General features: G+C 39.6%; 1 protein-coding gene across 2 annotated transcripts in view; it reads left to right on the forward strand.

Moving 5' to 3' along the window:
* Window positions 1-27543, forward strand: part of ZSWIM5 (zinc finger SWIM-type containing 5) — a 213750-nt gene that overhangs the window by 159136 nt on the left and 27071 nt on the right. For both annotated transcript variants that reach the window (XM_032361603.1, XM_032361604.1), the window contains exons 5-8: window positions 14724-14903; window positions 22141-22317; window positions 26222-26368; window positions 26808-26945. In XM_032361603.1, coding sequence (XP_032217494.1) covers window positions 14724-14903; window positions 22141-22317; window positions 26222-26368; window positions 26808-26945 — 642 coding nt within the window. The remainder of the gene's footprint in view (window positions 1-14723; window positions 14904-22140; window positions 22318-26221; window positions 26369-26807; window positions 26946-27543) is intronic.

A 27543-nucleotide genomic window follows, 5' to 3' on the forward strand; every position in this document is an offset into this window, starting at 1 on the left:
CTAGATATTATCTTTTATCTTCCTATAGTAAAACCTCTCTAAGGATCAAACCCTTAGTATTCTTTCCCAGATAGGGCTTCTTTTTCTTTTCAATATGTATAGGCTGAGAATGTTGCAAATATTTAAGTTCTGCTTCATTTTAAACGATCCCATCTTTAAATTATTTCTCTCTTCTCACATTTTACTTTAAGTAGTCAAGAAGAACCAAGCTACTCTTTCAATACTTCACTTTCATATTTCCTCAGCTAATTTAATCACTCAAAAGTTCTACCTTCCACAAAATGCTAGGGCATAAACACAATTTAGCCAAGTGCTTTGCCCCTATATAACAAGGGGCACCTTTCCTACAGTTTCCACTAACATGTTCCACATTTCCATCTGAGACCTCATCAGAATGGTCTTTACCTTCCATATTCCTACCAAAACTCTGTTCAGGATTACTAAGGAGATTAAAACTTTACAAGTCTCCTCTTCTTTCTGAGCCCTCACCAAAATCATCTTTAAAGATCTGTTCACAGCAGCATAGGCTTTTTTAGCATGCAACTCAAAATTCTTCCAACCTTTAGCCAGTTCCAAAACTGCTCTCACACTTTCACATATTTGTTATAGTAGCACCCCACTTCTTGTACTAGTTTCTGTCTTGGTCTGTTTGGGGTGCTACAACAGAATACCCACCAGGTGACTTAAAAGCAAAAGAAATTTCTCAGGGTTCTAGAGGCTGAAAAGTCCAAGACAAGTGGCCGGTAGATTTGGTATCAAGCGAGGACCCACTTCCAGGTTTATGGGGAGCCATCTTTTCACTATATCTTCCCACAGCAGAAAGAACAAGGGTTCTCATGAGAGATCTTATTCTCGTTGAGTCTATAACTCCCAATTCATACACACATACATACATACATACATACCATGAACCTTTCCCTCATTCTCTCAAATAATGATATTATGAGGTTAGATCAAAATTAAATGTTTACATTATTATCACTAAATAAATATTTGTAGCACAGTCATGTAGTATACTAATTCTGCATTTACTTTCTTATACAACTTTTCTTCCCCTTCAGGAATTAATACTTTCATTTGTTTTCTGTTTGATTTTTAGGGAGGTTGCAGATTTTTCTGTTGTGATCATTAATTTACACCCAAATTGTCTAGCAGTAATTTAAAATCTTCATATAATATATTTGGTCACAACAAATAATCTGTCAATTTTATTATCTTGTTAGAGACATTTCTTCTGGAACCATCTATTTTTCTATCCCTGTTTTAGATTGTTTCCTTTCTTTTTTTTTTTTTAAATTTTTTATTTTTTATAAACATATAATATATTTTTATCCCCAGGGGTACAGGTCTGTGAATTGCCAGGTTTACAGACTTCACAGCACTCACCAAAGCACATACCCTCCCCAATGTCTATAACCCCACCCCCCTTCTCCCCACCCCCCTCCTCCCAGCAACCCTCAGTTTGTTTTGTGAGATTAAGAGTCACTTATGGTTTGTCTCCCTCCCAATCCCATCTTGTTTCATTTATTCTTCTCCTACCCACTTAAGCCCCCATGTTGCATCACCACTTCCTCATATCAGGGAGATCATATGATAGTTGTCTTTCTAGATTGTTTCCTTTCTAAACCTGCTGCAGAGTAGTCAGGTACCTACTGCCCTTCACTCTCATTCTAGGACTTCTCTTTTTCTTTCTCCAGTGTGTATTCCCTGTTTTCTGAATGCAACACGTTCCTCTCTGTGAATTTACTTTCTTGCCTTGGTGGAGTACACTTTCCAGTAGCTTCCTCAGATAGGAATTTTCCATAGTTGATAAATTTTGTATTGCTGAATGTCTGGATTTTACCCTCATTTTGATTGATACTTTGATTGGTGTATATTCTAGGTTGGAAATCATGTCCTTTCCCTTTAGAACTTTGAAGACATTTCTCCAATGTCCTGCAGCTTCCACTTGCCATTGTGAAGTACCAGGTCATTCTGGCTCAGAAGAATGTCTTATCTTTTCTTGGCGGAACCATATGTTTTATCTTTGTCATCATTAATCTGAAATTTCACACTGATATCGCTTACTGTTCTAAATTTTTTTCAAATCTAAGCTGCTTGAAGGAATTAAGATGGAAGAGTGGTAGGGGGACCTTTTTGAACAACTGGGAAATTTATCAGAGGATTAAGAAGACAGCCTGCACAATTGCAAGGTTTGGAAACTTGAATTGGGGGAGAGAAAAGCCACAGTGCTGTGGTGGGGAGGGAGACTTTTCAGGGAGAGAGGCTGTGAGCGGGAAAGAGACCAATGAGTTGGGTTACTGCAAGACAGCAAGATGCCTTGGTGTGGGGATCGCCGGGGTTTCACTGGGAGATAATGTTCCCCTTCCTGAAGTACATTTGGAAAAGGGTATATTGCCTCTCTAAAGACAAAAGACCTGCCGGGCACGATGGAACAGCCATTCAACAGCAGGGGACAGAGATGGGTGCAGAGGGCAGGTGACCTGGTTGTAGCTTTTGGCGGTGCTTCACAGTAGACTCCAGGCACCTGCACAGCTGTGGGACTGCTTTTCTGGGAGAGAACAGTGCTGGCCACAGCTCTGTGAGGCTCTCCTCTGAGGGAGGGGAGTGCTCTGCATTTTGCCGAGTCCTTTAAGGTCTGAAGTTTTGAATGCCAGCCTCCAGCGAGAAATGAAACACAAGAGAACTGTGGTGCTGGGAGTTCCTTTTCTTTTCTTTCTTTCTTTCTTTTTTTTTTTTTTTTAATTTATTTTTTAAATTTCTTTTCAGTGTTCTAGAATTCATTGTTTATGCACCATACCCAGTGCTCCATGCAATACATGCCCTCCATAATACCCACCACCAGACTCATCCAACCTCCCACTCCCTGCCCCTCCAAAACCCTCAGATTGTTTTTCAGAGTCCATAGTCTCTCCCCCTCCAATTTCCCCCAACCCCCTTCTTCTTTCCATCTCCCCATGTCCTCCGTATTTCTTATGCTCCACAAATAAATGAAACCATTTGATGATTGACTCTCTCTGCTTGACTTATTTCACTCAGCATAATCTCTTCCAGACCCATCCATGTTGATACAAAAGTTGGATATTCATCCTTTCTGACGGAGGCATAAAGAAAAACAAAACTGGGGGCATCACGTTGCCAGATTTCAAGCTTTACTACAAAGCTGTGATCACTAAGCATGGTACTGGCATAAAAACAGACACATAGGGGCACCTGGGTGGCTCAGTGAGTTAAAGCCTCTGCCTTCAGCTCAGGTCATGATCCCAGGGTCCTGGGATTGAGTCCCGTATCCCACTCTTTGCTCAGCAGGGAGCCTGCTTCCCCCCTCCCCGCCTGCCTCTCTGCCTACTTGTGATCTCTGTCTGTCAAATAAATAAATAAAATCTTAAAAAAAAAAAAAAAAAAAAAAGGACACATAGACCAGACAAAGCAGGTGCTGGGAGTTCTAATGGCCCCAGGCACAAACAAGTTGAGGGGAGGGATCTGACAAAAGCCTGGAATACAGGAGAGGAGATTGTTAGCTTTTCTTTGAGGGCCTCCTCAACTGTGGTGGCCTCAAGTTCACTCCCTGGGGAATAAGAGGGCAGGGTGACACCATCTCCCATCCTCACTGCCAGCCCTCTCTCACGAGCTCCATCAGACTTCAGAGAGAAACACAGGGCCCCCAGGGGAAGCTGGAGTTTCTGACACCAAACTCCTCCACCCTCTGCCTGGCAGGGGCATCTTTACTAGGACAGGTCTGACTGTGAGCCAGCACAGTGGGCCTCTCCCCCAGGGGACCAACACAGGTATACCAAGTCTATTGATCATAGAGTATTCCAGAGTGTCAGCTTCAGTTCTGATAGAAATAGGACAAGGCCATTTATTCATTTATTTATCCTTTTGGAATCAGGTTTATGGTTTTTTGTTCATTTGTTGGTTGGTTGGTTTCTTTTTCTCATTTTTTGGATCAGGCTTCTTTTTCTTTTCTCTTCTTCTTCTTCTTCTTCTTTTCCTTTCCATTTCTTTTTCTTTTTCTTTTTTCTTTTCTTTTTTTTTTTTTTTTAGAGGGGGGAGGGAGGAAGTATAGAGGGGGAAGTAGAGAGAGAATCTTAAGCAGGTCCCATGCACAGCCCAGCACTGAGGCTTGATCTCATGACCCTGAGAACATAACTTGAACCGAAATCAAGAACCCAATATTCAACCGACTGAGCCATTCAGGTACCCCTCCTTCTTTCTTTCTTTATCTTTGGAATCAGGGTTATAGTTTTTTGTTTGTCTCTTTGTTTGCTTTTTTGTTCCTTTTCCTTTTCTCTTTTCTTGGATCAGGCTTTTTTTCTTTCTTTCTTTTTTCAGGCTTTTCTTAAGAAACAAATCAAAGCATATCTAATTAAAGGCCCAGACACTCTCCACTGCAAGCAGGGAAGAACTCTGTGGAGGACTGATCTATGCAAAAGAGAACAAAACACAACAGCAGAGTGCATATAGCATACACCAGAAACACTTCCTGAAGTGTCAGGCCCCGGACAATGTGTGACCCCTTAATACTTTTACTCTTAATAAAGTATTACTCTCAGGAGCAAGAAACTTAACATGCTTTCATAATATACAAAAGACAGACACCTAGACATAATGACAAGCGGGAGGAATTCTCCCCAAAGGAAAGATCAAGAAGAAATCACAGCCAGGGATTTGCTCAAAACAGATATAAGCAATGTATCTGAATAAGAATTTAGAAAAACAGTCACGGGAATACTAGCTGGGCTTGAGAGAACCATAGAAAACACGAGAGAAACCCTTGCTTCAGAGATAAAAGACTTAAAAACTAGTCAGGCCAAAATAAAAATTGGTATAACTGAGATGCAAAACCAACAAGATATAAAAGACAAAATTATGAAAAATAATGAAGCTGAAAAGAGGAGGGAAAGGAAACTATTAGAGCACAAATATAAATGTAGGGAATTCAGTGATTCCACAAAGCACAGTAATATCCATACCATAGGAGTCCCAGAAGACAAAGAGCCGGAAAGGGAGCAGAAGGTTTATTTGAACAAGTTAGAGCTGAGAACACCCCTAATCTGGAAAGGAAACAGGCATTCAAGTCAAGAGGCACAGAGAACTTCCCTCAAAATCAACACAAATAGGTCAACACCAAGCCATATCAGAGTGAAACTTGCAAAATGCAAAGATACAGAGAGAATTCTGAAAGCAGCTAGGGACAAAAGGTCCTTAACTTACAAGGTAGATGCATAAGGCTGGCAGCAGACCTGCCTGCATAAACTTGGCAGGCAGGAAGAGAATGGCATGATATATTCAACATGCAAGGTGGGAAAAATATGCAGCCAAGAATACTTTATCCAGGAAGGCTGTCATTGAGAATAGGAGAGAAAGAGCTTCCAAGTCAAGGAAAAACTAAAGGAGCTTATGAACACTAAATCAGTTCTGCAAGAAATATTAAAGTGGGTTCCCTTTGAGCAGGAAAGAGAGACAAAAAGCAAAAAAGACTAAAAAGCACCAATCTACAGGAACAGTGCCCTTACAGGAAATATAATGGCACCAAATTCAGAATTTGGTGAATAATTACTATAATAATTACTGTCAATGTAATGGACTATATGCTCTAAACAAAAAAAAAATAGTATCAGAATGGATTAAAATTTTTTTTAATTAAAAAAGAAGACCCATCGATTTGCTGCTTATAAGAGACTCATTTTATTCTATTATTTATTTATTTATTTTATGTTCAGTTAGCAAGAGTCTCATTTTAGACCCAAAGACACCTCTAAGTTGAAAGTGAATTGGTGGAGAACAATCTATCATGCTAATGGATGTGAAAAGAAATCTGGAGTAGCCATCCTTATATCAGACAAATAAGATGTTATAACAAAGAGATAGAGAGGGGCACTATAATAATAAAGGGTCTGACATCCAACAAGAAGATGGAACAATTTTAAATATTTATGCCCCCAATTTGGGAGCATATGTATAAATCAATTAATAACAAACTTAAACTCATTGATAATAATACAATAATTGGGATTCCTGGGTGGTTCAGTCAGTTCAGTATCTGCCTTCAGCTCAGGTCATGATCCCAGGGTCTTGGGATCGAGTCCTGCATCAGACTCCTGGCTTGGGAGGGAGTCTACTCCCTCTGCCTGCTGCTACCCCTGCTTGTGCTCTCTCTCTCTTTCAGACAAATAAATAAATAAAACCTTTTTTTAAAAAAAATTTTTTTTTTAAAGATAATGATACAATAATAGTGGGAACTTTAATACCCCACTCACAGCAGAATGCACATTCTTTTCAAGTGCACATGGAACATTCTCCAGAATAAATCACATACTGGGTCACAAATCAGGCCTCAACTGGTACAAAAAGACTGAAATCACACCATGCATATTTTCAGACCACAACAATGTGAAACTTGAAGTCATTCACAAGAAAAAATTTGGGAGGACCACAGAATACATGGAGATTAAAGAATACCCCACTAAAGAATGAATGGATTAACCAGGAAATTAAAGAAATTTAAAAATACATGGAAGCAAATGAAAATAAAAATATGACAGTCCAAAACAGTTAGGATGCAGCAAAGGCTGTCCTAAGAGGGAAATATATAGCAATACAGGCCTTCCTCAAAAAGCAAGAAAAGTCTCAAATACACAACTTAACCTTAAACCTACAGGAACTGGAAAAAGAACAACAAATAAAGCCTAAAACCAGCAGAAGAAGGGAAATAAGAGAGAAGAATTAAACAATATAGAAAATTAAAAAACAACAACAACAACAGATCAACAAGAGCTGGTTCTTTGAAAGAATTAACAAGATTAATAAACCCCTAACCAGACTTATCAAAAGGAAAAGCAAAAGGACCCACATAATCATGAATGAAAGAGATTACAGCCAACACTGCAGAAATACCAACAACTGTAAGAGAATATTATGAACAATAACATGCCAACAAATTAGGCAATCTGGAAGAAATGGATAAATTCCTAGAAACATAAACTACAAAACTGAAACAGGAAGAAAGAAAAAATATGAACAGACCCATAACCAGCAAAGAAATTGAATCAGTAATCAAAAACCTCCCAACAAACAAACAATCCAGGACTGGCTGGCTTCCCAGGAGAGTTTTACCAAACATTTAAAGAAGTCATATTTATTCTTCTGAAACTATTCCCAAAAATAGAGGAAGGAAAACTTCCAAATGCATTCTATGAGGCCAGGATTGCCTTAATTCCAAAACCAGACAAAGACCCTAGTAAAAGGGAGAATTATCAACCAATATCCTTGATGAACATGGATGCAAAAATTCTCAACAAGATACTAGCTAGTCGAATCCAAAATTACATTAAAAGGATTATTCACCAAGATCAAGTGGGATTTATTCCAGGGCTATGGGATGGTTCGACACCTGCAAATCAAGCAATGTGATATACCACATTGATCAAAGAAAGGATAAGAACCATATGGTCCTCTTAAGAGATGCAGAAAAAGCACTTGACAAAATATAGCATCCTTTCTTGATTAAAAAAAAAAAATCCTCAAGAAAGTAGGGATAGAGGGAACGTACCTCAACATCATAGAGGCCATATATGAAGAGCCACAGCTAATACCATCCGCAATAGGGAAAAACTGAGAACTTTTCCCCTAAGGTCAGAAACACAACAGGGATGTCCGCTCTCATCACTGTTGTTCAACATAGTACTGGAAGTCCTAGCCTCAGCAATAAAACAACAAAAAGCAATAAAAGGCATTGAGATCAGCAAGGAAGAAGTCAGACTTTGGTTATTTGGAGACAACATGAAGCTCTATGTAGAAAACCCAAAAGACTCCACCAAAAAATTGCTAGAACTGATACAGGAATTCAGCAGAGTTGCAGAATATAAAATCAATGTTCAGAAATCTGTTGTGTTTCTGTACATGCATAATAAAGCAGCAGAAGGAGAAATCAGGGAATCAATCCCGTTATAGTTGCACCAAAACTCATAAGATACCTAGGAATAAACTTTACCACAGGGGCAAAAGATCTGTACTCTGAAAACTATAGAACACTTATGAAAGCAGTTCAAGAACATGGAATAACAAGGATGTCTGGGTGGCTCAGTCATTTAAAAGTCTCCTTTCAGCTCAGGTCATGATTCCAGGGTCCTGGGAGTGAGTCCCTCATTGGACTCCTTGCTCAGCGGGGAAACTGCTACTCCCTCTCTGCCTTCCAGTTCCCTTTCTTGTGCACTCTCTAACAAATAAATAAATAAAATATTTTTTAAAAAATGGTAAAACATTCCATGCTCATGGATTGGAAGAACAAACATTGTTGAAATGTCTATACTACCCAAAGCAATCTACACATTCAGTGCAATCCCTATGAAAATACTGCCCACATTTTTCACAGAGCTGATACAAACAATTCTAAAATTTGTATAGAACCAGAAAAGACCCCAAATAGCCAAAACAGTGTTGAAAAGAAAACCAAAGCTGGAGGTATCACAATTCTAGACTTCAAGCTGTATTACAAAGCTGTAATCATCAAGACAGTATGGTAATGGAACAAAAACAGAAACATAAATCAGTGGAACAGAATAGAGAACCCAGAAATGGACGCTCAACTCCGTGGTCAACTTATATTTGACAAAGCAAGAAAGAATATCCAATGGGAAAAAAGTCTCTTCAACAAATTGTGTCGAGAAAACTGAACAGCAATATGCAGAATAATGAAACTGACCACATTCTTACTCCATGTGCAAAAGTGAGTTCAGAATGGATGAAAGACCTAAATGTGAGACAGGAAAACATCGAATTCCTAGAGGAGAACACAGGCAACAGTCTCTTTGACCTCAGCCACAGCAACTTCTTACTAGACCCGTCTCCAGAGGCAAGGGAAACAAAAGCAAAAATGAACTACTGGGACTTGAAGATGAAAAGCTTCTGCACAGCAAAGCAAGCAGTCAACAAAACTAAAAGGCAATTCATGGAATGGGAGAAGATATTTGCAAATGGCATATCTGTCATGGATACTAGGTAAAGGGCTAGTATCCAAAATCTATAAAAAACTTAACAAACTCAAAACCCAAAAAATAAGTAACCCAGTTAAGAAATTGGCAGAAGACATGAGCAGACATTTCTCCAAAGAAGACATACAAATGGCTAAGAGACACATGAAAAAATGCTCAACATCACTCATCACCAGGGAAATACAAATCAAAACTTCAATGAGATACCACTTCACACCTGTCAGAATGGCTAAAATTAACAACACAGGAAACAACAGATATTGGTGAGGGTGCAGAGAAGGGGGACTGTTGGTGGGAATGCAAGCTGGTGTAGACACTCTGGAAAATGTATGGAGGTTCCTCAAAAAGTTAAAAATAGAATATGCTATGATCCAGCAATTGACACTACTAGGTATTTATCCAAAGGATAAAAAAATACTGATTCAAAGGGGCACATATACCTCAGTGTTTATAGCAGCATTATCTAGAAGGAACCCAAATATCCATTGACTGATAAATGGAAAAAGAAGATATGGTGTGTATACACACACACACACACACACACACACACACACACAGGAATATTATTACTCAGCCACCAAAAAGAATGAAATCTTGCCATTGACAATGGCATGGGTGGAGCTAGAGGGTGTTATGCTAAATGAAATAAGTCTCTCAGGGGGTGCCTGGGTGGCTCAGTTGGTTAAGCGTCTACCTTTGACTCAGGTCATGATCCCAGGGTCCTCAGCAGGGACCATGCTTCTCCCTCTCTCTCTCCCTCTGTGCTCTCTCTCTCTCTCTCTCTCTCTGTCAAAGAAATGAATAAAAGTCTTAAAATTAAAAAAAAAAAGTCTGAGAAAGACAAATGCCATATGATTTGACTCATATGTGGAATTTAAGAAAACAGATGAACACAGGGGAGGCGGAAAAATAAAATAAGACGAAAACAGAGGGGGGCAATCCATAAGAAATTCTTAACTATAGAAAACAAACTGAGGGTTGCTGGAAGGGGGGATGGATGGGTGATGGGCTAAATGGGTGATGGGCAATAAGGAGGGCATGTGTAGTGATGAGCACTGGGTATTACATGTATGTGATGAATACATAAATTTCTACTCCTAAAACCAAAAAATAATACTAATAATAATCTACTTGGGCATCTGGCTGGCTCAGTCAGTAGAGCATGTGACTCTTGGTCTCAGGGTTGCATGTTTGAACCTCACATTAGGTGTGTAGATTACTAAAAATAAGTAAATAAATTTTTTAAAATCTAATTTGCTTAACACTCAGTAGGCCTTCTCAAATGGGAAACTTATATCTTTTAATTTGAGACATTTTCTTGAACTTCTTTTTCTTTTTCATTTCCTCACCTTTATTTTCTCTTTTTGTCTGTAACTACTTCTGTTATTTGGATATTAGTTTCTAGGTTACTATGCTGCAGGCTTAGAGGAGGGTCTGTAACAGGAATAAGAAAATAGAGGGTTCCAGAGGGATGTCTCTAACAACATAGTAAAATTGTTAGATTATTTTATGTGACTGAACATACTAAATGGAGATTGAGTCTCTAATTTTACTTTTTTTTCTCTCATTGTTTTGTTGTTTTTGTTTTTTGTCTTTTATCTTCCAGGTTTCTCAGTTTTATCTTTTAACCATCTTATTAATCTTTTAATAAAGATTTTATTTATTTAAGAGAGAATGAGATGGGGCATCTGAGTTGCTCATTTGGTTAGGCCACTGCCTTCAGCTCAGGTCATGACCCAAGAGTCCCAGGATCGAGTACTGCATCAGGCTCCCAGCTCCGCAGGGAATCTGCTTCTCCCTCTGAACTTTTCCCCTCTTATGCTCTCTCTCACTCTCTCTTTCTCTCTCTCTCAAATAAATAAATAAAATCTTTAAAAATATATATATAGAGAGAGAGAGAATGAGGTGGATAGAGCAGGAGCAGGAGGGACAGAGGGAGAGGGAGAAGCAGATTCCTCATTGATCAGGGAGCCCGACGTGGGGCTAAATCCCAGAACCCCAGGATCACAACCTGAACCAAAGCAGACACTTAACCAACTGAGCCATCCAGGCGCCCCATCCACCATTTTGTTAATTTTCAATAAATTTTCTTGTCATCATGTTTTTAATTTCCAAGAGCCCATTTTTGTTGTTGTTGCATCCTGCTCTTCATAGATGCAGGATTTTCTCACTTTGAGAATATCAACTGGAAATGTTTTTCTCTTTAAGTTTTTTTTGTGACCTGTGCCTTTTTGGTATTCCCTTAAGGTTTTCCTTCTGTTTGCTTTGTTCTTTGCCCTTTATGTAAGATGCTTTTCTTATATATCTAATGTTTCTTAGCTACCCAATCCTATTTAAGAATAATACTTAAGAGCTAGATGGAAGCTCTGTGTGTATGTGTGCATGTGTGTGTTTGAGAGAGAGAGAGAGAGAGAGAGAGACCTTGTTAATTAGTCAGTTTAACTGAGGATGATCTAACTGGGCTTTTCTTCAGTGGAGAGCCCAAACTACAGTATGTGCTATATGTTTTTCCCCCCAGCGTGATTTCCAGAGATGAATCCTCCAGTCTCTTGTCTCTGAGTTATAAACTTGTCACAGTCTTCTTAGAATCAAATGGAGAAAGAGGGTTGGGTTGGGAGGTATCCATTTGTTCAATATATATATCTTCCCTAATCCCTCAGTTTTTAGGAAGGACACCCCACTCTTGACTGTGCATAATATTTCCAATCCAGAGCCTGTCTGAATCAACCTTCCCAGTGAGTAAAACTCTGGTCTTCATCCAGGCAAGGAAAGGAGCAGGCACTCTGATACTCTGAACAGAGGAGGAATTCTGCAAACCTGAGCACTTTGACAAATTTCTAACCAATTTTACTAAATTCATCTCCACTTTCAGCAGGGTTCTGCAGCCTGAATCAGTTGTGCTTCTGGGTTTTCCTAACTGCTGGTGGAGGTGTCAACTTTGTTTTTCTAAGTCAGCTATCATTCATCCACAGACTTTACAAATTCTAAAATTCTGTGGCTGTTCTGTTTTATCTCTCCCATTCCCTGTAACTGTGTGAGTTTATGCCTATTTTTATCCCTTTATTTTCATTTTAGTGAGGTTTCAGAAGGAAGTAGTGGTTAGGTATCTTTTTTTTTTTTTGATAAATAATTGTGTTCCTTTTATTTTCATTTTACAAACATTCATTGAGTACCAAGTTGTGCCAGACACTGGGAACACAAAAATAAGTACAATGTCCCTGTCCTCAAAGAGTGAACACTCTAGAGAAGGATATAAACATGTAAACACATTTTTTAAAACCCCTTATGCTAGTTAAGTGCTAGTAATTATGTGTACATGTCTTTTTTTAATAATTTTTTATATTTTATAAACATATCATGTATTATTAGCCCCAGGGGTACAGGTATGTGAATCGCCAGGTTTACACACTTCATAGCACTCACCATAGCACATACCCTCCCCAATGTCCATAACCCCACCACCCTCTCCCTCCCCCACTCCCCCTAACCCCCCTCAGTTTCTTTTGTGACATTAAGAGTCTCTTTTGGTTTGTCTCCCTCCTGATCCCATCTTGTTTCATTTATTCTTTTACTACCTCCCTAACCTGCCCCGCCCCCGTGGCATCTCCACTTCCTCATATCAGGGAGATCATATGATAGTTGTCTTTCTCTGATTGACTTATTTTGCTAAGCATAATACCCTCTAGTTCCATCCACGTCATCGCAAATGGCAAGATTTCATTTCTTTTGATGCTGCATAGTATTCCATTGTGTATGTGTGTGTGTATAGATAGATAGATAGATATAGATATAGATATAGATATAGATATAGATATAGATATAGATATAGATATACCACATCTTCTTTATCCATTCATCTGTTGATGGACATCTAGGTTCTTTCCGTAGTTTGGCTATTGTGGCCATTGCTGCTATAAGTCGTTAGGTATCTTTAACCAGAATTAATTCATGTTTATTCTTCAGGCTCATATGTCATATCCTTTCTATAGCTTCTTCTGACCCCATATGCAGAATTCATTGCTCCAACATATATTGTCATAGGATTTTATGTATGTCTGTGATAGCATTTGCCATGCTTTAATTATTATTTGGGTGACTCCTAACTATAATTCTCTTGAGAGTCATCATAATATAATATATTTTATTACATAGTATAGTTTATATTTCATGGTATATTTTTAAAACTGAGTCAATAGAAATGCATCTTCACCATTTTCAAGTAGTATCTGATATTTCAAGTAGTATCTGATACTGAGGCTAAAAATATCCTTTAAAACATTCCTATTTGAGCTTAACAGGCTTGAAATAGTTTTTGAAAGTACCTCTGTCCAAAGATGTAGCTTCATCCCAAAGGATTTTAAACTTAAGATATTCTGCAGCCAGGCTTTTTGCAGATTTGAGATTGAGAATACATCTGGCGCAGTCACATAGCCAACCTTGAAAAGAGGCAGCTTTGCTTTAAAAGAAAAGTGAGATGGTAAGAGAAACAGTAGCTATTGGTTACATGGAAAATGTGATACTCAGCTATAGTGACAGAGAAGATCGAAGAATGTGATAGTTTTAAGGCATCATGGTTGATCAGCAGTATCAAAATCCAAGTTGAAATAAATTTTCTTGGAAAAAGGAAATACTAAAATTCTGCTATGTGCCAAGTAATATGCTAGGCCTTTTACAAATGTTATTTCATTTAATTGTCACACTATCGCTACAGAGTAGTTTTTCTATGCTGTCAGTTTTACAGTTGGGGGATTTGAAGTTCAAAAAATCCAAGGTCAACTAATCAAAAATTGATGTTTTCTGAGCACCTCCTTTATGACCTCTGTCCTTCTGCTAAGTGTCCTTCCTATATGCTGCTATTATACCCTGAACATGCCTTCTTTTTTTAAAGATTTTATTTATTTATTTGATGGAGAGAGAGTAAGCGAGAAAGAGAGCACAAGCAGGGTAGGAGAGGCAGAGGGAGAAGCAGACTCCCCTGCTAAGCAAGGAGCCCAAAGCGGGACTCAATCCTGGGACTCCAGGATCATGACCTGAGCCAAAGGCAGACACTTAACCCACTGAGCCACCCAGGCACCCCACCATGAATATATCTTTATCTTTTGTTTTTTTAAGATTTTATTTACTTGACAGAGAAAGATCACAAGTAGGAGAGAGGCAGGCAGAGAGAGAGAGGGAAGCAGGCTCCCTGCTGAGCAGAGAGCCCGATGCGGGGCTCAATCCCAGGACCCTGAGATCATTACCTGAGCTGAAGGCAGAGGCTTTAACCCACTGAGCCACCCAGGCACCCCAACATATCTTTATCTTAACACTCATTTTATTCAATTGACTTTATATTTATTAGTCTATCTCCCTCATTGGGCAGCTCCTCAGGGGTTGGAACAGTGTCTTATTCTCCAGTAGGAGAATAGGCCTTGAACATAGAAAGCTCTTAATAAATAGTATGTTGGACTACAAATCTGAGATCAGAATTCAAGTCCAAATCTGTCTTATTCATCATTACAGGCACACATCCAGATATCCAGATAATCACTGCTTTAAGAAAGCTTTAGGGAGGAAAAATAAGCCATTTCTGAAAACTTTAGCAGATTTTATTTTTTTATATTGAGAAAAGCTGATGTTTTGGAGATTCTTCCTACCAACCAGAAATGGAAGAAAAGAGTAGCCTGAAAAATTAAAGCTGACAGATCAGAGGAAAGATATCAAGATTGTTGGTTGCTTTATTTCCAGGGGCCTTATGGGTATGCATCATTTTAAATCCACATTGCAAACTGGAGGAAAAGTCCTGTTGGCTACAGCAGCTGCAGAAGTGGAGTGACCTGGATGTCTGTCCCCTGGAGGATGGGAACTATGGGCATGAGCTGCCCAACATCACCAATGCACTTCCCCAGAATGCCAGTCACAGCCCAGGTGAGCCATATATCCTTCTGGGGTCTCTGTGCCAGATCTCCAAAAGGTGGGAGGGTAAAGCTCTAGAACAAAGGTGGCCAGACAGTTGGCTGTCAGTATTGCCATTCTCAGTAAGAAAAGCCTGTCCTTTTATTTATCTTGAATAAGAGTAAGCCTTAAATAAGGGTAAGCTTTTTACCTTTGACATTTTGGAGGTGCTGTGTCTTTTTCCATATCTGAGTGTTCTTATAGTGCCCACTGTAAATTCCTAGAGCCTTCTGCATGAATCCTCTTTACCTTTCAAGTTCTGCATGACTAATGGATCCTCAGTTGGGGTTGATTTTAGCTTAGAAGGCCTACCTCAAGGGAAGGATGGAAGGCCTGCAAAAAACAGTATTTATTTACTTATTTATTTATTTATTTTTAAAAACAGCTTTTAAAAATGTCCTGACAATTGCTTTTCTTCCTTTTCTCTGTTTTCCTCAAATTTTTTTATACAGCAGATACCTAGGTTGGATTATCTTCCCAAATTACTGCTAGGACCCTTGGCCCATTTTAAGACAAATCTAGTACAGTGATACTATACACTCTGCCTTTTGAGCCTCTGCCTTTTGAGCCCCTGGCCTGCAGGTAACACTGAGCATCACTATTCACGTCAGTTTTAATTCATCTAACTCAGGCTGTTTGCTCTTGGCAACTGATTGCTCTTTAGCCCATTGGGAACCTTTACTGGTAGGAGATTTTTTGTCAGATATTGATTTTACATGTGGTCCTTCTAGTTTAAGTGATAAATCTGGGATTTTTAATCTCAAGGAGAAAATCACTTAAATTATTGTTCCGGCCAGGTCTTCGTCTACTGTACCATAACTGATTGTCAGTATACCTAAAGCAACAAAAGTAACAGTAGTTTGAAAAGTTATAGTTTTGCCACTTCTTTAAGCTACACTTTACGGGCATTCCTCTAATCTCCACAACACATCATCCATTTAGTATTGGTTTGGGATTGGCATAGAGAGTCAAAAGCATATAAAGACATGCCTCTAGTTTGGTAGTTTCTTCCTTATCATACTGGTTGCTTGTGTTACTGGTTCTCATTTGAGGATTTTGTTTCTTCTGCAACATCTTGCTTCAAGTTGTGGCTGATTTAGCTCTCAGGTCTCTATACCTAATGGAGCAATGGGGGTCCCACTTATTCTTCACTGCCATTTCTATATCATTATCCTTTCCTCCTTCCTAAAACACCCCCCAGCTTTAAAGTTCATGCTGTCAAAATATACTATCAGCTACTCTTCTGGTTTTGATATTTGTAGATCTCTGTATCAACCCCGCTCTTTCCTTGAAGATTTTGGCTATTGGCTGAGTGATACTGCTTTCTGTTACTGCTTCTATCATAATTCTTGATAATTTCAGTAGCCACACAGATGATCATTCCAAAACCTAGCCTCTCAGTTCTTTGACTTCCTCTCTTTTAATAGTCTCATCTTCCCACATAATTGAGCCATACAATCCCAAGACCATACCCTAAACCTTATCATTGCCAGTAACTATACCTTCTTCATAATCTCAATTTCAGGCAGCTGTCAATACCATCATCAGTCTTGCTAACCTATTTTCTCTAGTATCCTGGTTCCAATAATTCTTTGATCCACTAGGACTTTTGATCCTACCACTTTTTCATTCTCCTGGTAGCCTTGTTTTCCTCCTGATTTCTTGGTGAATCATTATAATCATTCCCTCACATACATGCTCAAACTTCTCTTTCCCTTCATTTCACACAGATAGCAAAACACTAAACTTAGTAGTTCATTGTCATTTTCTGATTCCTCAGTGCATGCCCACACTGCTGAACATGATGAAAAGAAACATAAGCATGGTAACTGGTCTTATTTTAAGTTTATGACCACTGATTTTAAATGGGTCCATAGTGTTGTCCAGACATTTCCTTAATCTGTGCATTCTTTTACTCTTCTAAATTACTGTTTCATGAATCTTTCTCTGAAAACTTTATTCCTCCCCTTCCTCACTTCCAGCTGATAACCTTGCTTCCTATTCACTGAGAATATAGAAGCAATCACAAGAGAATTTCCATGACTCTCTCACTACATCTTCTTCTGTCTGTATCCATCCAGTCTTCCTCTCCCCGTTTTTTGGGTTGTTTTTTTTTTTTTTAAGATTTATTTATTTATTTATTTGACAGACAGAGATCACAAGTAGGCAGAGAGGCAGGCAGAGAGAGAGAGAGAAGCAGGCTTACCGTCAAGCAGAGAGCCCGATGCGGAGCTTGACCCCAGGGCCCTGGGATCATGACCTGAGCCAAAGGCAGAGGCTTTAACCCACTGAACCACCCAGGCACCCATTCCTCTCCCCGTTTCTACTTGTGCTTCTAAGCCCAAGCCCTCTACCTATTCTCAAGATCCTATTCCTTCTCTTTTATCCAGGATAGAACTCCGGGAATTATCTTTTCTTTCCCCTGTTTTACAAATTTGTTTGTAAAACAAATTCCTATGAGTATATAAGTACATTGCTTTCTCTCTCATCACAAAACAAAACACAGTCATGTTGTTCCCATATGCCTCTCTGGCTACTACCCTATTTCCCTGAGGTAGTAGAAATAAGTGGTAGAATTAAGAAAAATAATTTAAAAGAATAGTACGTATTTATCATCTCTACTTCTGCTCATATTCTCCACTCTCGTCAGCTTTCATCCCTCTGCTATTGAAATTGCTCTTATATGGGTCACTGATGCTAAACATGGTCAAATGTAGTGGCTCATTAGCACTATTTGTTAGAATTATTTACTTTCTTCTTGAAACACATTTTTCATCTTATTTCCAAGACACTGCTCTCTTGGTTCTGTTCTTACTTTCTTCATTGGTTCCTCCTCCTCAGCCTCCTTTACTGTCCCCTTCCTTCTTCCTAACCAAAAATGTTAGAGTGCCTAGGGCTCTGTCATCAAACACTTCTCTCTATATAGAAACTCCCTTGGTGATTGCATTGTTTTGATAATCATCTGTATACTAACTACTCCCAAATTTATATTGTCTTAAATCCCAACTCCAGACTTATATGCTCAACTCCCTTTTCAATATTTCCATTTAGATTTCTTATCTGTCAAGCCCCACCTAAACCTGCTCCTCCTACAGTATTCCCTATGTCCACATATGGCAAGTGTGTCTTAAAAACCATGGAGTCTGGGGCACCTGGGTGGCTCAGTGGTTAAGTCTCTGCCTTTGGCTCAGGTCATCATCTCAGGGTCTTGGGTTGGAGCCCGCATCAGGCTCTCTGCTCAGCGGGGAGCCTGCTTCCTCCTCTCTCTCTGCCTGCCTCTCTGACTACTTGTGATCTCTCTCTGTCAAATAAATAAATAAATAAAATATTTAAAACAACAAAAAAGCAAAAACCATGGGGTCATTCTTGATTCTTTTTCTCCCTCACTTGAGATCCAAACCATGAGCAAATCCTATTGGCTTTACCTTCAGAATATATCCAGAATCCATATATTTTTTCTTTTTTTCGGATTTTTATTTAAATTCTACTTAGCTAACATACAGTGCAATATTGGTTTCAGGAATAGAATTCAGTGATTTATCACTTACATACAACATCCAGTGCTCATCCTAACAAGTGCCCTCCTTAATACCCATCACCCTTCTGGCCCATCCCCTACCCACATCTCTCGATTACCCCTCAGTTTGTACTCTATATTTAAAAGTCTGTTATGGTTTGTTTCCCTCTCTCTTTTTTTGTTTTCCCCCTCCTCCCATATGTTCATTTGTTTTGTTTCTTTTTTTTATATAATTTTTTCAATTTATTTATTTTCAGAAAAACAATATTCATTATTTTTTCACCACACCCAGTGCTCCATGCAATCCATGCCCTCTATAATACCCACCACCTGGTACCCCAACCTCCCACCCCCCCCGCCACTTCAAACCCCTCAGATTGTTTTTCAGAGTCCATAGTCTCTCATGATTCACCTCCCCTTCCAATTTACCCCAAGTCCCTTCTCCTCTCTAACACCCCTTGTCCTCCATAATATTTGTTATGCTCCACAAATAAGTGAAACCATATGATAATTGACTCTCTCTGCTTGACTGATTTCACTCAGCATAATCTCTTCCAGTCCCGTCCATGTTGCTACAAAAGTTGGGTATTCATCCTTTCTGATGAAGGCATAATACTCCATAGTGTATATGGACCACATCTTCCTTATCCATTCGTCCGTTGAAGGGCATCTTGGTTCTTTCCACAGTTTGGCGACCGTGGTCATTGCTGCTATAAACATTGGGGTACAGATGGCCCTTCTTTTCATGACATCTGTATCCTTGGGGGTAAATACCCAGGAGTGCAATTGCAAGGTCATAGGGAAGCTCTATTTTTAATTTCTTGAGGAATCTCCACACTGTTCTCCAAAGAGGCGGCACCAACTTGCATTCCCACCAACAGTGTAAGAGGGTTCCCCTTTCTCCACATCCTCTCCAACATATGTTGTTTCCTGTTTTGTTTCTTAAATTCCATATATAACTGAAATCATATGGTATTTGTCTTTCTCTAACTGACTTATTTCACTTAGCATAATACCCTCTAGTTCCATCCATACCATTGCCAACAGCAACATTTCATTCTTTTTGATGGCTGTTTGTGTGTGTGTGTGTGTGTGTGTGTGTGTGTGTGTACACATCTTTATCCATTCATCAGTCAATGGACATTTGTGCTCTCTCCATAGTTTGGCTGTTGTTGATAGTGCTGCTATATATAAGCATCAGGGTGCATGTACCCCTTTGTTATCTGTATTTTTGTATCCTTTGGGTAAATACCTAGTAGTGCAATTGCTGGGACATAGAGTAGCTCTATTTTTAACTTTTTGAGGAACCTCCAAACTGTTCTCCAGAGTGGCTGTACCAATTTGCATTCCCACCAACAGTGCAAGAGGATTCCCCTTTCCCTGCATCCTCGCCAACATCTTCTGTTTCTTGTATTATTACTTTTAGCTATTTTGACAAGTGTGAGATGGTATCTCACTGTGGTTTTGATTTGTATTTCTCTGATGATGAGTGACATTGAGCATTTTTTCATGTGCCTATTAGCCATCTAGATATTTTCTTTGGAAAATTATCCTTCCATGTCTTCTGTCCATCAGAATCCATATATTCTTATGACCTCTACTGCTTATTACTCTGGCCAAATTGCCATCATTTTCACAAATTATTGCAGTGACCTCCTAACTGCCCATCCTGCTTTTGCCCTTCAACCTCATGGTCTAGTCTCAATACTGTTGCCAGTTAACCTTTTAAAAAGCAGGTCGCATCATACACCTTTATGAGCTAAAAGCCCTCCAGTGGCTTCTCATCTTTTACTCATGGCCTGTAAGGTCCTCAATGATCTGGCTTTCTAGAATCTCTCTGACCTTATCTCCTATAATTTTCCTGCTTGCTCATTCCACTCTCAGTACACTGACCTCCTTGCTACGTTCCAATACTCCAAATATGTACCCACCTTAGGATTTTAGCATTTGCTATTCCTTTTTGCCTAGAATGCTCTTCCCTTAGTTACTTAGTTATCAGGCTTAAAGTCTCTGTTCAAATGTTACCTTATTAGATTCCATTCTATATAAAACAATAACCCCCACCCAACACCAGCTTGTCTTTCTCCCTAATTTTGCTTTAGTCTTTTCTAAAGCACTCAAAACCATCTCATATACCGGGTATACTGTAGATTTATTGAACTATCTCTGCCCATTTACATGTAAAGTTCCATGAGGCAGTGACTTTATTTATCCTCAGCACCTAGAACAAGTACCTGCCATGTGTAGGTGCTCGTTATTTACGGACTTGTTGAATATTGGGAGCCTAATCCCTACTGTGGGTTGAGAAGACCCAAGGTAGAGTCTCAGTTCAGCAAGAGAGGGGTTTAGACTGCAGCCAGTAGGAGGTACATTGTGCTTCTACTGAGGGACAACTTGAAGGAGAAGACATTTCAGTAAATATTGTCATGCTGTTCTTTTTTTTTTTTTAAGATTTAATTAATTTATTTGACAGATGGAGATCACAAGTAGGCAGAGAAGGAGGCAGAGAGAGAGGGGGAAGCAGGCTCCCTGTTGAGCAGAGAGCCCGACGTGGGGCTCGATCCCAGGACCCTGGAATCATGACCTGAGCCGAAGGCAGAGGCTTTAACCCACTGAGCCACCCAGGCGCCCCTGTCATGCTATTCTTATTTAACCCTCTAAACCCACACTCTATGGAATATATCAAATTCTGAAGAGATGAACATATTCTAAGGACTTTTGCCTAATGAATGAATATGTTCATTTCTTCATTTCATTCATGTTCATTTTGAATCCTCTGGCTTCCCCTCCCAGTTTTTTTTGCACAGACTCAGTGGATGTATAGCTCATTTGGGCATCTCTGGAAACATCTGTATAGTATTTTAGTACTTGATCCCAGACCACTTGTCCTTAATCTGGCAGAGAGTCAATTAAATAATCCCTTATGGTTGATTGGTTGGTTTGTTTGTTAGTTTTTAATTTCCTTAAATGTAGTTTCCATGAGGCCTTCTGTCTCCAGAGTTTTTGATGACATATCTTTCATTTGATCTTCCTCCATACCACCCTTAAAAGTTGAGGCTATTTTGTCTAAACTGTTTTGGTTTCCTTGCAGACTTTTTCCTGAATAGAGATGGCATGGTAAGAGTCTATGTTAATTAAATTAGTCTTTGTCAGTATCAGTTTTTCATATTCAAGAACAAGACTGTAAGCCTGTAGATATCCGTGTGATAAAGGGACCAGAATACATAGGACTTGCACCCTTTTTCAGCTTTTAATATAAATTACATGAAGTCTTTAGTCTGATAAGGATCAGGCTGTAAATGAGACAGGTTATGGATTGTCCAGGGGACTTATCTAGCTACTTCTCTCTTCCTCTGACTTCTATAGAAGCGGTTGGTGTCCTCATAATTGAGCAGCTGAGCACCACTGTCTCTCTTCTTTTTCATGTGGCTCTCAATCCTAGGAGAAATTGGTCTTCTGTAGACTGGAAAGGCAGCCATAGGTCTCTGTAGAAAGGATCTTGCCATAGAGGGCACAGCTACATTAAGGGCTAGCCAATAAAGAGGCAGCACAACAAGCACCCAGACAGATGGCAGAGTGGCTGCTCTCACGAACCACATACTACTCTTCTCATCCTCCCACTCTGAAGAAGACATAAGCGTTAGAGCTTCAGATTACCTGTCACTGAACTGCTGCATGTCTTTCTTTCCCCAGACTCCTTATCCAGACCAAGACGAACAGTGTTCACTAGAGCCATCGAGGGCCGTGAATTACATTGGCAGGACAGCCACTTACAGCGAATAATAAGCAGCGATATATATACAGCTCCTGCCTGCCAGCAGGAAAGTGAGAGACTACTGTTTAATTCCCAAGGCCAGCCGCTGTGGCTTGGTAAGTGTACCTCTCCTCTCCTCTAAGAATTTCAGAGCTCAGTCTTACCTTGTGCCAGGCCAGAACTACATAGGGGCTGGCAACACAATTCCAATTTGGACAGATCTTTTGGGGCCTTAACTAGGGACTTGGGGTATTTATGTGAAGCTTCAGCTACTTCCATGTGTATTTAGCTGAAGTATAATGACCTCAAACAGAGGAATTTGTGTTGTTTCCTGAGTTTTAGAAGGGGAAAGGAGTTAGTAAATCTCAAAGAGTAGTCATAAAACCATTAAACATCAGTTCATAGTTAGTCAACAGTTGCAGAGCAATGTTATAATCCACTCTGAAATTAATATATTTTACAAAAAGGCACTAACTCCGAAACTTAAATTACCCTGTGCTAGTAGCTAGAGCACTATCTGCATTTGTCAGCAAACTGTCTTCTTTCCTTCTCTCCACCTTCCCTTCCTTCCTTCATTATAAAGGAACAGAGTTCTTCCATTGTGGGTTTAAATATTCCTCTGGCTGTATGTCAATCTCTTCTTTGCTTTATCACAGGATGCTCATTCCAAAACAGACACTTTTAAAAAATACTCATTTTCTGAGTCTTACAACAATGTATATATGTCAACAATGACATTTATTTTTATATCTCCTCCCAATTCCTTACCTTCATCCTTCACTACATTTCTTTGTCTTTCTCAAGATCTTGCTGAATATGCAGGGACACCCACGTGACTCAGTTGGTTAAGCGTCGGTCTTCGGTTCAGGTCATGATCCCAGGGTCCTGGGATTGAACCCCGCATCAGGCTCCCTGCTCAGTAAGGAGACTGCGTCTCCCTCTCCTGCACCCCCTGCTTGTGTTCTTGTGGCCTCTCTCTCTGTGTCAAATAAATATAACAGAATCTTTAAAAAAAAAAAAAAACTTGCTGACTATGCATATGTCCCTGTCTCTCTTAAAAGCCTTGCCCAAACTCACTGTGGGCCACTACCCGAAGTCTCCTTTCGTCACCTTGCCTCTTCCCATATCTAACACGTCCAGAACATAAATCTAACAAGTGTGTGAAATCATATGCATCTCGTCAGCAAACAAAGGTGAAAATGTGAAAATCAAAACAACACTGAATTGGGGCACCTGGGTGGGTCAGTGGGTTAAAGCCTCTGCCTTTAGCTCAGGTCATGATCTCAGAGCCCTGGGATTGAGCCCCACATCAGGCTGTCTGCTCAGCAGGGAGCCTGCCTCCCTCTCTGCCTGCCTGGCTCTCTGCCTACTTGTGATCTCTCTTTCTGTGTCAAATAAATAAATAAAATCTTTAAAAAGACAACAACACTGAATTACCATTTTTTGATTGTCAAATGGTCAGAGATTTTTGAAGTAAAGATAATTAGTTTATGGTGTGGGAAAAGTTACATGGAGATAGTTATTCTCATTTACTACTAGTAGGAATGTAAGTGCTTATACCCTGTCAATAATGCTTATCAAAAGCTGTTAAAATACATTCATACCATTTGACCCAGGAATTCTACATCTAGGAATTTATCCTGTGCTATAATTAACTAAGAATATGTGTAAAGCTAGGGGCTTTATTAGAGCATGGACGTAAATAATGTACAGATGAGAAAGATTGGAAATAGTCTTAATGTCCAACAGTAGGGGATTGATTGACTCAGTGGATTATATCCATATTTTCAGAGGAATGGTATATCAGCATTTTTAATGTTGTAGAAGTATATTTAATGATATTAAAAAAACTTTATAATACATTATTCAGAGAAAAAACCCAGTTACAAAACAATTATAGTATTATCCCATGGGGGCACCTGGTGGCTCAGTTTGTTAAGAGTCTCAAAGTCGTAAGATAGGGCCCCACGTTGGGCTCTCTCCAACGTGGAGGGGAGTCTGCTTCTCTCCATCTCTCCATCTCTCTCTTTCTCTCTCTCTCCTTCTCCTTCTGCCTGCCCCTCCCCCTGCTCATGCTCTCTCTCTAAAATAAATAAGTCTTTAAAAAATAATAATAAGGGGGGCACCTGGGTGGCTCAGTGGGTTAAGCTGCTGCCTTCGGCTCAGGCCATGATCTCAGGGTCGTGGGATCGAGTCCCGCATCGGGCTCTCTGCTCAGCAGGGAGCCTGCTTCCTCCTCTCTCTCTGCCTGCCTCTCTGCCTACTTGTGATCTCTCTCTGTCAAATAAATAAATAAAATCTTAAAAAAAAAAAAAAATAATAATAATAATAATAATAATAATAATAAGGGATGCCTGGGTGGCTCAGTGGATTAGGCCACTGCCTTCGGCTCAGGTCATGATCTCAGGGTCCTGGGATCGAGCCCTGCATCGGGCTCTCTGCTCAGCAGGGAGCCTGCTTCCTCCTCTCTCTCTGCCTGCTTGTCATCTCTCTCTGTCAAATAAATAAATAAAATCTTAAAAAATAATAATAATAATAATAATAAGGGATGCCTGGGTGGCTCAGTTGGTTAAGCAGCTGCCTTCGGCTCAGGTCATGATCCCAGGGTCCTGGGATCGAGCCCCACATCAGGCTCTCTGTTCAGCGGGGAGCCTGCTTCTCTCTCTGCCTTTGCTCGCTTGTGCTCCCTCTCCCTGACAAATAAGTAAATAACATCTTAAAAAAATAATGATCATATCATTCCATGTATATATATACATAATCAGAATATATATACACACACATACTTAATGCATACATACACACAATACTGGAAATAATGGTTATCTCTGATTTTTATTTTATATTTTGCTTATCTGTATTTTCAAATTTTCTGCAGTTATTTCTGACTTTTAATGTTATCTTTAAAATAAATCACAAAATGGGGGCACCTGCTTTGCTCACTTGTTGTGTCCAACTCTTGATCTCAGCTCAGGTCTTGATCTCAGGGTCATGAGTTTGAGCTCTGCATTGAGCTCTACACTGGGCATGGAACCTATTTAAATTTTTTAAAAATCGCCCAATGAACCATTAATCTCATTATAACCACTTGCCCATTTTTAAGCTTTTGAGGCCCTCCATTATCCTTAAGTTAAATCCAGTCTCCTTAGTATGGCATATCATACTCTACATTTCTAGGCAGTCTCTGGTGACATAACTTACTCTGCACAGAACTATTTGTTATACTCAAAAGATGCTTTATAGAATACTTCTTATGTTTTATTTATATGCCGTTGCTTATATGTTCTTTTTTGCTGGCAATGCCTTTTCCTGTTTGTCTACCTAATTAAAATCTTGCTAGTTCTACAAAGTGCTGCTCAAATATTATTTTCTCTCTGTATATATTACTATCATGTTGTTTACTTTTAACTGTTTTATAATGATCTATTTATGTATCATTTGTGAGGTCTTTGAGCAAGTGGTCATTTCTTATTTACGTTTGTACTTCCCTTGCCTGTCAAGCAAACTGGCATAAAATAGGTTCTCAGGAATGTAGGATTAATAAATGAGGCCTTTCTCTGTAGGCAGTTAGCTGCTACCTCCACTGAGTTCTCATAGTCCAAGGTCACAAAGAGGTACTACATTTTATTATCCTAGTTGTGTGTTCCTTTCTACACCATGCCACTCTACAGAGGCCACATGGTGGCTCTTTGAAGGTAGTGCCTGTGACTTATTCAACTCTGTATTCTTTTTTTTTTTTTAATTTTTTTTTTTTATAAACATATATTTTTATCCCCACGGGTACAGGTCTGTGAATCACCAGGTCTACACACTTCACAGCACTCACCAAAGCACATACCCTCCCCAATGTCCATAATCCCTCAACTCTGTATTCTTAAAAGATAAAACATGGGTCTTGGTACACAGTAGATATCAGCTGAATTTTAGGAACTGAGCAAAACACAAACCCCCTTTGTCAAACATGAATTTTCCTCATTGGAAAATCTAACCCAACCAAAATATTTTCTTCTCATCTGGTAGAGCATGTGCCTACAGCCTGCGCTCGGGTCGATGCTCTGCGCTCCCATGGTTATCCAAAAGAGGCCCTCAGACTCACGGTGGCCATTATCAATACTCTGAGGTTGCAGCAGCAACGGCAGCTGGAAATCTACAAGCACCAGAAGAAAGGTATAGTGATAAGGAGCCATCTTAACTTCTCAGGCTGGGGCTGATGAGGATCTTCATGGACTGGCAGGAGGGAAGGAATTTCAGGGTTTTCTACCTGATGTGTGGATTACCTCACTTTACCTCTATAAATCTCAGGGTTTTTTTAATCTACAAAATGGGAATAATAATGCTGGTCTGCATCCCTCACAGGCAGTTGGAAGACCCAGTAAGATCTGGTATAAGACCCTCTTTAAACTGTAAAACTATATTTACGTTATGTGTGCTGCAAGCAAGAAGTCTAAATTCAGACTTCAAGACCTTATAGCTAATAAACTTGTGACCACCCAAGGCGAGACAATGGGGGAAGATTTTTTTTTAAGTTGCTAATGAGAAGACTCAGACAGGGACAGAGAGCAATGTGTCCCTATCAATTTCTAAAATTTGGATCTGTTGTTTCCAGAACTGTTACAGAGAGGAACCACAACCATCACAAACCTGGAAGGCTGGGTGGGCCACCCCCTGGATCCCATTGGCTGCCTGTTTCTCACTCTGACTGAGGCCTGTCGTCTGAATGATGATGGCTATCTTGAAGTGTCAGGTACAGGGGTCAGCCTGAGAAGAACCAGAACTGTCCTTAGTAGCTCTCCCTTCCCTGTCTGACTCTGTCTACATTTCCTGCAGCCTTTGTCCTCTTATCCAAATTGGACCTACCCTGAGGGGTTTCCTTGGGCTTCATCTCTTTCTCACCTTCCTTTCCCACCCCGTAGACTGGCCCCATCCTATTCTCCTATTTCCCCTTGCCAGCTTTCCTTTGCTCCTCTCACTTCCATACCATGAATACCTAATGAGTGTGATCCAAAGTGAGTATGAAGAGCGATAGTGTTCAGGAGGCAGAGGCCAAGTCTTGGAGCAGTCTTGAAGTGGAAAAGAACTTCCGAAAAAAAGAATGTGTGTAACCCTTACAATTGCATAATACTCTCATATTTTCTTTGAACCTTCTTCCTCATGATGGTTATATTCTGATTTTACCAGTGATAATAGAACTAGAAAGGAAGAATCTTAGTAGTCTCAGTGTAGCAAGGACTAGAGACAGAATTTTATGCCATCACTATATTTTATACATACATCTATTATGGTATTTAGCCCACTGCAGCACAATTTGTTTACAAGTGATTATCTTACTCGACTTCAGTTCC

Source organism: Mustela erminea, chromosome 10 (genome assembly GCF_009829155.1).
Source record: "Mustela erminea isolate mMusErm1 chromosome 10, mMusErm1.Pri, whole genome shotgun sequence".
NCBI classification, from domain to species: domain Eukaryota; kingdom Metazoa; phylum Chordata; class Mammalia; order Carnivora; family Mustelidae; genus Mustela; species Mustela erminea.